We start from the raw sequence: 12,176 nt of genomic DNA, 5'->3' as shown, positions 1-12,176 counted from the left end.
CTGGTAGCAGCAGGTCTAGCAGGTCTCTCGAGTAGAATCTAGATGAAAACCCCAATAAATCAGACATGATTTCTAGAAGAAATCTCGGTAGAACTTTTTCTCCACTATGATTTGTTCATATAACCTTACTTTTCACACCAATAATCCTGCTCTGCATTGACATTATTTAAAAATATTCATAAATTGATGAATATATATATATATATATATATATATATATGCACACACACCCTATAAATACGTTTACAATATTTTTTGAAGGGGAAACATGATTTTTATGGTGCACATTAATAGTGAAAACCTAACCCTACATGCTCTCGTACATGACAGTATGTACAGTATTGTGTACTGACTTACTTTGTATTATTCAAGTACAATTACTGTGTAAAAAGTGTCATCAATGTGCTCAAATCTCTCATAATCATGGTAAATCCATGATATTAAAGGTACCACGTAGATGTCTGTTTTTTGCGTTAAGACTTGTTCAATTATTTAGAAACAGACTGCCATATCAGTTTTTACTTCACAGTCTTGGTTTGGCATTTCACCCTGAGCCCTATGGCTTCGGCGTCAAAAAATACAGATGGGTCTATCGATGAAAGTTGAATTTATATCAGCTAGAATGAATTCAACTCAATATATTGTTACAACATGCTAACACAAATTAAGTTGCAAAATTTCATCCCTCTAGGTATGATAGTTTTCAAGTTAGAGCGAAATCAAATTTTTATTTGTTTCGATAACTTGTTTCACAATTTTATTTTCACTCTCATTTGAAAACTATCATACCTAGAGGGCTGAAACCTAATTTGTGTTGTCATATTAAAACAATATATTGAGTTGAATTCATTCTAGCTGATATGAATTCAACTTTCATCTATAGACCCATCTGTATTTTTTGACGCCAAAGCCATAGGGTTCAGGGTGAAAAGCCGAACCAAGACAACTAACACGGCAGTCTGTTTCTAAATAATTTAGCTAGTCTCTAGGCAAAATAACAGATATCGAACTTCAATATCATGGATTTAACATGATTTTGAGTGATTTGGTGGTTGAAGGTGACTGGCTCGCATACTGATGTGATGGAAACATATGTGCAAACCTCATCATTGGTGACTTCGAGCACATCGATGACACTTTTTACACAGTAATTGCACTTGAACAACACAAAGTCAGTCAGTACAGCATGCTTGTACATACTGTCATGTATGAAAGTATGCATGTGTAGGGTTAGCTTTTCACTCTTAATGCGCACTTTGAAAATCATATTTCCCCTTCAAAAAACATACTAGATGAATTTATACGGTATTTATCATTCAACATTGACTGAAACTGTGAGAACTGTAGTTCTCGTCTGCTATGCTATTCTGCTGTATAACATAGCAGACAACCTCTACAATACGCGTCATATCCTTCTAGTATACCTGTGCCTGGTCTGAACCGTACGCACATGCGCAAAAAATTAAAAGAACTTCTGCTACTCGGGTTTCAGCGTAGAAACTACGCATATTTCTCGATGGATTCTGGGTTTCATTTCTACCGAGTCGCTAGGGAACGGGCCAGAACTTATCGGCCATTTGCTACCAGGGAATCAGGCAAGTCGAATTTTGGCCCTGACTCCGAAAAATATATTTTTATGTCATTGACCAGCAAATTACCGGGTAGAGTTGCGGACAGCTTTGCAGCGTGTTTGTTAAACTATAGCTCCATATATGATTTTCTGTCAGATTTAATATTGCGATACAGTAATATCGGTCTAGCGAATGAGATTATCAGTGAATTGAAATTGATCACTCAAATTCCAGGAGAAAAGGCCGGAGATTGTGGTATTAGAACAGAGAAGTTGCTCAATAGATTAACAACAATTTATGAATCTGGCCCAGTATTGATGATAACGATCGTATGTACAGAAAACAAACGGCAAATAGTGAAGCGTTGCAACAATTTCTTCTTGGACTGCGTCCACCTCTCGATCATCAGGTGCGCAGCGATTATCCAAAGTATGAATCCAAACAAAGTGCACGTATAGGTTTGTCGCAAAATTCAAATAATCTAATAAATTTGCAAGAACAACTAAATTTTGCAACTATACAGCCGACTCTAATTCAAAGCAATTATGAAAACCCTAATGAAAATTATAAACATCGCTAAAAGCGAAATGCTTTGCTTTTCAAATAAGGCACTCGCCGATGTTTAAAGGTTCACTGATGAACACACATGCATGCACACATAGTACATACACACACAAAGTATGTAGATATTCAAATATTGTTGATAAATTCATTAAACTGTAATGGGGTAATACTTGACGATAAGAGGAAACATCGTCTTTTTTTCCTGTTCCAATTACCGGTTGTGTTATCGGATGGTATTTGCAATATACTGACCACGCTTTATAGAAGAAATTCGTATTCTTATGAAACAGATCAATTTTTCAGAATCGTCAATTGCATAATCTAAATGAAACTAGTCAGTTTCATTCGACTACTTTTATTGATCTGCTGCAGCAAAAAATAATGTTGAATTTTACTTTAATTTAATGACCATTGATTTGTGTATAAAACATTTTAGGGATTGATATGATACCCTGTTAAAAATATTCACACCAAATTTTACATCAAATTTTATGTAAAAATTTAGAACTTTAACGTGTAAAATTTTACATAAATCAATTAAATTGTACGTAAATCAGTATGTAAAATTTTATGTGAAATATTATGCAAAGTTTTACAATTTTATTCGTGTATGTGAAATTTTATATCTAATAGTTTAAAATCTTTACATGAAATTTTATGTAAAATTTGATGTAATATTTTTGACAGGGATAATAACATAAAAGTACATTACATAACTAGGGGCGAAAGTTGGCTTTTTCAAGCAAGGATGATGATTAAGCACGAGTGGGAGTCAAAGGCGCCCGAGACGAGGGCTCAATCATCATCCAAGTCTGAAAAAGTCAAGTAAAAGGCCCCTTGTTGTGTACCGTGTTTTGTATAATAAGGGCCTTGATAGCGCTCTTTTTAGCCTGCCTAAAAAAGCAGAATTTTGAAAATTTGAAACATTAAAAAAATTTCAATAATTAGAAAAATTTTGATAATTTAACAAATTATGAAAATTCAACAAATTTGAAATTTGAAAGAATTTTGAAAATTTTTTGAAAATTTTGCAGGGGAAAGTGCTGTCTACTTTTGCTCCCGGGGCGGAAGTGCTCACTTTCGCCCCTAGGGGCGATAGTAAATTACTTTCGCTTTAAGATATATGTATATGTGCGTGTTTTGGTGTGTTAATTTATACATGTACACAAAAACACTAAAAAGACCTTTTTTTGCCCAGGCAAGACAAACTCGACTTTCGCTCCACTTTTTCGTCGGCGGAAAGCGCGTTTTCGATGCACGTGTTATGAAAAATTTATAATTTAATAATACGATTAGAAAATAATAATCAACGGGACCTTTTTCGCAATAGCATTATTCCAACTAAGGAAACAGACTAAACTATTCCTGATAAATGCTGCACTACGGGATAATACTTATTTAACATGGTGGGTCAGTATTTATTTGTTTCTGTTCCTTTTTGTGTGTAACGGGCCTAATCTTCAGTCACGACAGTGGCAACACTTCCATCTGTCTAGCAGCTACGGCTATCCCGGAGCCGGAATGGCAGTTCGACACTGCAACGTAAGACAGTCCCGCCATCTACGACATGTTGTATGACACTTGAGACGGTTTATCAGGTTTATGTCGTGTTGTTAAGGCCTACAGTTTGGGACTTGCTGAACGGCGACAGCGCCACTGTGCTCTCTCTCTCTCTCTCTCTCTCTCTCTCTCTCTCTCTCTCTCTCTCTCTCTCTCTCTCTCTCTCTCTCTCTCTCTCTCTCTCTCTCTCTGAAATAGATGTGTTCGTATCTTCATAGTTATTAATTCTGTTATTAAGGTTTAATGAGATATATATTTATGGATCACATATCATTCTGCAAATTGTGTAAGGAATAAAGTTGCCTTTGATTACTAATGGTGTTATTCTATAGTTACATTTATATTGTTTATGATTCGGATCGTTTGTCCAATTTTAATATTGAAGTTCACACTCCATATTTAGTTAGGATTTTAGATTTTAGTTTGTTTTGACTTTTCAATTTTAAACTATAAATTGTATTGCATATATTGTTGGTGCATAATAATATTGTTTAATAGTTATTTTTTCTCTAATTATTAGTGATATATGTGCGTATATGTATATAATTAGTTGAATTTCACAAGTGTTCCATGTATGTGTGTCCTGCCTTCAATAAAGTACTTCAATGGAATTATTAGATAAGTGATTTATTATAAATTTTTCTATTGAGCATTTACTCTTTGTGGAATTTATTTTATTGTTGCAGGTTCTTTAATGTTTATGATGTTTGTAGCAGATGAATTTTTCTATCAGCCTCTTGACTAGTAAATTATATTATTTTTAATTTATTAAAATTATTATTTATCTTGTATATAAATGATTTTTTTGAATTTTATTGCAAAGTATAATGTCATTAATATTTCATTATAGTCAAAAATTGCATAAAAATTTGTTTACGGTTAAAATTATAATTAAAATATTGTTCTCATTTTTATTTTTATTATTATTATTATTTATTTTTCAATGCAATAATGATTGGTATTTATGATTGTTATAATTTGCTATGTATAATCTAGTTACAATTTAATTAATGTATACAATGCATAATAGTACATTACGATACGTGTGACTTAAATGGTTCTTTTTTACACGGCGTAGTTGGCACCCGAGCGTAGCGAGTGTGATAAACACGGTGCAAAAAAGGACTACTTTAGTCACAGATAGGCGTGACTTAAGAGCGGATTTTAGACACACTGTGCTATAAATTACAATTTAGTAAAAGTATCTTGTTTAATATTTGTTTAAGAAGTCGATTCTGTGATGCAGTAACCATATATCATTGAGTTAATGATTTACATTTTTATAATTTATATGTATTTTTATAATTATGAGGCATCGTGTTACGTTCAGAGCAAGCAAGATTAAAGATGAATCGTTTTAGACTTTGTGTTTATATGCGGTAGTTGTATATGTATGTTATACACATCTACACATATGTAAGTGTGTTTATTGGACGCAAGAGTACAATAAAAAATTCACCAATTCAATATTTTAAGTAACATGCAAATATTAAATGTATATACATATATACATACATGGTGATAAAAGCAATATAAGTGTCTTGCTGTTGTCAGCCATAGCAGGGCAGCACAAATTTTGTGCACGACATGACAAAGTAGTGGTTGACAAAGACAAGTCTCTACCGTTCACAGGCATACAGGATACGGGCTGTGCAATAATATATTGTGATGATTCGTATGCTTTTAAAAAAAAAGGAGTGATAAAGTAACATGATTACAAGATTTACGAAGACAGAAGAAAGAGAAGGTTTAGTCAGAAGAGAGGTAAAAGGAAGTAGGAGAAAAACTCTAAAAATTTAGTGTAGGCATGGTGTAGAGTTTAACTGAAAAAAGTTTTTTTTCAAAAATTTAGACTAGGCGTAGTGTAGAATATAGTATATTTAGTATATATATTGAGTGTAAGTGCAAAAAGTTCGTTCAAGAAAGTATGAAAAAACTCTGGCCAAAAACTCATGTGAATATTGTAAAAATATAATGGCAAGATCTCACCTGAGAATCTCAGGTGAGATCTCAAGAAAGTAATTTTGTCTAAGTTAACACTTGCCAGATGAGATTCTCAGGTGAGGTTTCAGCAAATAATTTTTCTAATATATCTGCTAGATGAGATTCTCAGATGAGATCTCATCAAAGAATTTTTTGTTAGAAAACCTGCTAAATTATATTCTCAGATAAAATCTCAAAGAATTTTACTAAGCAAAATATCTACCAGGTGAAATTCTTAGGTGAAGATCTCTTAAAAGTCATTATTTTCAATTTGATAGCTGCTAGATAAGATTTTGGAATGAGATCTCATCCGGATCTATTGAAGGTAAGTTATTTTTGCCGTTAGTTAACTTGCGAATTTTTGTGTTAATGAGTATAACGTTCCCAATGAAAAGTGTGACGTGATTTTATCAGTTAAGATCCTATATGAGTGTTTAAATTTGACGTTTAATATGCAAATTTAATACTAATTTAATTTTTTTAATCAATCACCAAATTTAAATATTAATTTTTGGATAAAAAATCGGAAACTGACAAAATAATTGTAGTTATTTTTTGCCCTAATATTACACGAGAACAACGATATTCCAATTTAAGGAGAAATTTCATAAAGTAATTTTTCCTACATATACATTGCGAAATAAAATTCTCAGGTGAGACCTAGTCTTACTTAATTAAAAGTAGTATATATACAGTGTGAGAAGTTTTTAGTTATGCTCCCCATTGAAAAATCGAAGTAAGATTCTGTTCTACTTGCTGCTAAAACTGCATCGATCATTAAAATTCAGCTTGTTGATAATTAAAATTTGCCTGTTAGATTGCGCTCCAACCTATATAAGTTCAAAAATACACGTATTGAAACATTTTAAGCATTATTTCGATATTTAAAATCTCACACGTAAGAATCTCAACAGAGATTCTCACCTGATTTCTCACATGAGAATCTCAGGTGAGAATATCAGTTGAAATTTTAACAATCGAAATATTGTTTTAAATGATTTAAGACGTGTATTTTTGAATTTATATGGTTAGTGGCATATAATGTAATAGGTAACTTACAATTACCAAGAAACTGAATTTTAATTATTTAAGAAGTTTTAGCAGCTGATAGAGCATAATATCAGGTGAGATTTTGGCCGGTGATCTCACTTGAGATTTTTCAGAAGGGATAATTGTTACTTTTTACTTAACAAAAAATGTACATAAAAGCTCAAACGAGTATTAATTTTATTTTAAAACGTCATCGTGATAGCTATCTAGTAGCAAAGTTGATAATCAAAATGTAGTTTACAATTTAAACTGTGCATATATACATAAAATACTTACTTACACTGACGTGTGCACTGTTTATCTACAGGTTGAAGATGGGTATAATAATAATAATAATAATAATATTTTTTTTTTATCCGGAGAGTTTGAGGAATGCATAATGCACCATGACAGGAGCCGTGCGAGACTCCCCGTGTGTGAGGCTCTCCTGGTGTGGGGCAACACCAGGCATACTGACTAAAACTCCCGCTCTCAGAAGGCCGTGAAAACCCCCCCGGTAGCCGCTTTCGCATTCCTTCGGGGGGTCGCCTGTCTTAAGCTATTCTAGCCGACAACTAGTCTTGCAAGCAACCGTCATTGTTCTTCGCGCGGAGAACCGTCTCCACGTACGCCGTTATCTCATCCCAGTTCTGCTTACTATCAAGCATCGTTTCAGCTACAGTCTCGGGCGTGAACGCCAGTACTCTACGATTCTCGTCCCAGCGTGGGCAGTCAAAAAACGTGTGTCTCACGTCGTCCCGTTCGTCACCGCAGTGCTTACACCCCGGTGATGCCACCCTGTTCATCGCGAACAGGTAGCTTCTAAAGTATCCGTGACCGGAGAGAAACTGGGTAAGGTAAAAGTTAACCTCCCCCCACTTCCTGTCCACCCACGGGCATACATCTTTATTAAGGATCCTAGTCCATCTAGCCTTTGGACATTCGGTCCACCTAGTCTGCCAATTACGCATTATTTTTCTCTTTCTTCCGCGGCGATCGAGATGCTATTCGACGCTAAGCGAGCGTCGTAGATCCGCTTGCGTTCAGTCGCAAGAAGATCCACGGGGATTACCCCCGCGATTACCAGCGATGCCTCGGCCGCGACCGTCCGGTAGGAGCATGCTATTCTAAGGGCCCCCCTTCGCTGTACAGCCGTTATCTTGTTCCGATACTTATTCATACTCATCGCGTCGGCCCACACCTCTGCTCCGTATAATAGGATAGAGTTGGTGGTCGCCATGAGTAGCCGCCTGACTGTTGGCCTAGGCCCGCGCACGTTGGCCATGAGTCGGCTAAGCTGACCTATCCTAGTCATGGCTTTTTTACAGACGCGATTTAGATGTTCTTCGTAGTTCAACTTCGTGTCCAGAGTTACCCCTAGATACTTTGCTGATGGTTTCGTCGTTATAGTCTCGCCACCTACCTTCATCGGTTTGATGGTAGGTATGCGCTTTCCTGTCAGGAGGACGATTTCGGTCATATTAAGCGCTAATGTCAAGCCGTGCTTCGAGGTCGCGGCCGAGGCATCGTTGGTAATCGCGGGGGTAATCCCCGTGGATCTTCTTGCGACTGAACGCAAGCGGATCTACGACGCTCGCTTAGCGTCGAATAGCATCTCGATCGCCGCGGAAGAAAGAGAAAAATAATGCGCAATTGGCAGACTGGATGGACCGAATGTCCAAAGGCTAGGTGGACTAGGATCCTTAATAAAGATGTATGCCCGTGGGTGGACAGGAAGTGGGGGGAGGTTAACTTTTACCTTACCCAGTTTCTCTCCGGTCACGGATACTTTAGAAGCTACCTGTTCGCGATGAACAGGGTGGCATCACCGGGGTGTAAGCACTGCGGTGACGAACGGGTCGACGTGAGACACACGTTTTTTGACTGCCCACGCTGGGACGAGAATCGTAGAGTACTGGCGTTCACGCCCGAGACTGTAGCTGAAACGATGCTGGATAGTAAGCAAAACTGGGATGAGATAACGGCGTACGTGGAGACGGTTCTCCGCGCGAAGAACAATGACGGTTGCTTGCAAGACTAGTTGTCGGCTAGAATAGCTTAAGACAGGCGACCCCCCGAAGGAATGCGAAAGCGGCTACCGGGGGGTTTTCGCGGCCCTATGAGAGGTGGAGTTTTAGTGAGTATGCCTGGTGTTGTCCCACACCAGGAGAGCCTCACACACGGGGAGTCTCGCACGGCTCCTGTCATGGTGCATTAAGCATTTCTCCAACTTTCCGGATAAACAAAACAAAAAAAGCTGTGCGAATGAATTATTTGACAGTTGTTTTTTTCAGGAAATGATTCATAAATGCAACCTTCTTTAACCATTTTGTAAAAAAATTGTGAAGTTTCTGATATTTGCAAATCACGAATAATATTATCTGCAGGAGTACCATCTAGACCAAAATATGTTATAGTGGAGATTTTGCAAATGTTTATGGCTTTTGAAAAGAGCACATCATCGCAGTATAATTTAATAATTTCACACACATTAGGGTACACATGCTCTTACATTACTTTGGCACTATGATTAATGTGTACAAATCGGGCGATTTGTTGGAGTACCCCTTTTGCGCATTTAATGGCTCTTAATAAATAAAAATTTGCAGATTCGAAACTAAAAGTTGACTGAAACCACAAAGGTCCCCAATTTAAAACAGCTCGGCAAATGTGCATTAATTGGTGGACATTAAAAGTCATTGCTTTCAGTCCAAAATATTTTCTATTTGTGCAACAAATATATGCAGCATTTGATCGGCTTTATTTAACTCGTCGATATGTATATCCCTTTTCAAAAGTGTGTACAAGGGTCCCACAAAAAGCAGCCAATGGTCTAATAATTTCTTCTCCAATACTACTATGAAAAGTGGAACATATAATAAGAGAATAAAATTTTCCCACTTGCGGGCTTTCCAGTCTTTTCGAATACTGAACAGCCTAGTCTGACCTAATACTTGAACTAGAGCAGCTATTTTATTTATCATATCATCTAGCATTTTAATTTCATCATCAGTCATTGTAGCTGCATAATAATCTGAGAACTGCTTAGCAACTCCTTCTAGACAGCAATGCAAATAGTCCGGAACAAAACCAGATACAATTTTAAATGATGGTAAATTTATAAACGGTGACGGATACTTGATTCCGAGGTGAGAATATTCATCTGGATTCAACATTTGTAAAAGTGTAGTACTATCATCTCGGAGTTCTATTTCATTTTCTTGCAAATTATACCGCATGCTTCCTTCAGCATATATACCTGGATGATAACACCAACGGCAGCCATAATGAGTATTAAACTGCTTCAAACCCTGCACTCGGGCGCGAGCCACGGAATCCACGCAACATGACAGAACATGAAGTTTTATCAAACGCTCTACTCCTTCTATATTGCACTCAATACCTTCATTTAACAAGTCATTTACGAGATCCACAAACGGTGTCAAAAAAGTGGTCATTTCTGGTTTTTTCTTATGAAACCATAAACCACATGTAATTAAATTATTCATACGATCTTGTATAGGCATTTCATTAACCATCAAATATATTGGCCAAATAGAATACTGAGAACATTTAAACTTAGGTGCTCCATCAGTATTAAATACTGCTGTAGCATAATTGTGTTTGTCCCGTTCCGACAGCGTCTGTATAAATTCACGGTATGAATTTCCATCATATACATCTTGTTTATGACCTGTTTGATGCTGCCTTTCCTTGACGATTTTGTTATAATATTTTCCATGAATATTTAATATATCTGACAATTGCATTGATGGATTAATAATCACAAAGAAGCTCGTGTTACTAGGATTTGATAAATCTAAATCCATGGAACAAGTATTGCAAGATTTAACAGATTCTATTTCTCCGAATTTTCCGATATACGACGAACAATTATGGCAAACAGCATGAAAATGAATGCCACATTTTAGGTTCAATAATTCGTCAACTAAATAGCGAGAATCAGGTAAAATTGACTCTATAAACAAACTATTTACTAGTTTCAGCAAATTAGTAATAGCTGTGAGAGACAAACTATTAGCGATACTGAATTTGAGTATCATTAAAAATACTTCACCTTCTGTCTTGTTTACTGGAGTTGTAATGATAGTAGAACAATCTTCAGTTTTTATAAACTCTTGTAGATTTTTAGGTTTTTTTTGAGTTGATAGAACTTTTTTAACCAATTTATCTAGTAAATAGTTACGAATTCCAATGTCAGTTTCATCAGTATCGGAAGGTATGTCCTGAAAATATTATTGTTATTGGTATAAATAATAATTATTATTGTAAAAGGTTCGATGTACAAAATGAACGGTGTAAATAGCCTAAAACAATATTCGAGGGCTCCTGTCTATAAGGTTCTACTTATAAAATTTATTGCAGAAGGTTCTAACTCTAAGTGAATTCTATAAAGCGCTAACTGAAAGCCAATCCGAAAACGTTCTAGCTCAGCAGCCTATACAAGAAGATTCTAACTCAGCGGCCGATTCAAAAAGGTTCTATTATCTCGACGGGACATTCAAGTAAAGTGACAACTATAAAAGTACTAGAAACTCTAGCGTTAATGGGGTACAATAACAGCTTTTTAATAATCATTCCTAAAAGTTTTCTAGTACAAGAAAGGAGATAGTACTTTACTTTTTCTAACCCAAAAATGTAGGAGGAAAGTTAATATACAAATATAACGATTGTAAACGACTCCTCTACTACGAAATTATTTGATTTAAATATTTTTTTAATCATAATTTACTACAAGAAAAATAATAGAATAATTCATAAAGTTTACTAGAAAAAAGGATAACTATACTCGAAGCTATTTGACTAAGAGTTTCAGTAATAATCGCCGAATTTGAAGCCGATTTTTCTCGTTAAATATCATAATTGCTTCGGAAAGTTTAGCAAAGATTGTTAAAGTTAAGAAATTTTAAGGGCACTGATACATCTTAAAGTGTCAATAAAAAAATACAATATAAAAAAGAACGAGTGGGTCGATCGAGCTCCAATTTGGGACGGATGTTTTGTACACCTGTACTTTCAGTATAAATAAATGGATTTTAATTTGAATGCATAGAGAGAGTTTTATGAAGGAAAATGTGCTCTACTGGAAAATCTCAGGCAAATTCTCAGGTAAGTTCTCAGGTGAGATCTCACCTGAGATCTCACGCTAAATTCTCATGTAAATTAGCGAAGTAAAAATCAGCTACGCATTGAAAAACTCAATAGAATAGCTCGTAGAAAAATCTGATGCACCTTATTGATGCTACCATCCTGTGATATATCAGCAAGTAGGAACATTAAAGTACCTTCGTCCTAATTTTATTGTTAAGCTATTAAAAAAAATCTCATCTAAAATCTCATTTGACAACTCACCTGAGATCTTACGTGAGATTTTTTCAAAAAGTTGAAAAATAAAATAATTGGCTCTAAAGTACTTAAATGAACTTATTTTCCTATGAATAATTCGAA

The 12,176-nt window shown here is 35.5% G+C and overlaps 1 protein-coding gene across 1 annotated transcript; it reads right to left on the bottom strand.

The window, feature by feature from the left end:
* Positions 1-7,677: 7,677 nt before the first annotated feature.
* On the bottom strand, positions 7,678-8,187 carry LOC116416082. Its single transcript, XM_031922571.1, has one exon. The coding sequence runs from the start codon at positions 8,185-8,187 to the stop codon at positions 7,678-7,680; it is 510 nt and encodes a 169-aa protein (XP_031778431.1).
* Positions 8,188-12,176: the final 3,989 nt, after the last annotated feature.

Source organism: Nasonia vitripennis, chromosome 2 (assembly GCF_009193385.2).
Source record: "Nasonia vitripennis strain AsymCx chromosome 2, Nvit_psr_1.1, whole genome shotgun sequence".
Lineage (NCBI taxonomy): Eukaryota > Metazoa > Arthropoda > Insecta > Hymenoptera > Pteromalidae > Nasonia > Nasonia vitripennis.
Note: the sequence above shows the minus strand (reverse complement) of the source record. Positions and strands in the feature narration are given on the sequence as shown.

Excerpts from the sequence above, each read along its gene's own strand:
- LOC116416082 (XM_031922571.1), bottom strand. The coding sequence starts at position 8,187 with ATGACCGAAATCGTCCTCCTGACAGGAAAGCGCATACCTACCATCAAA.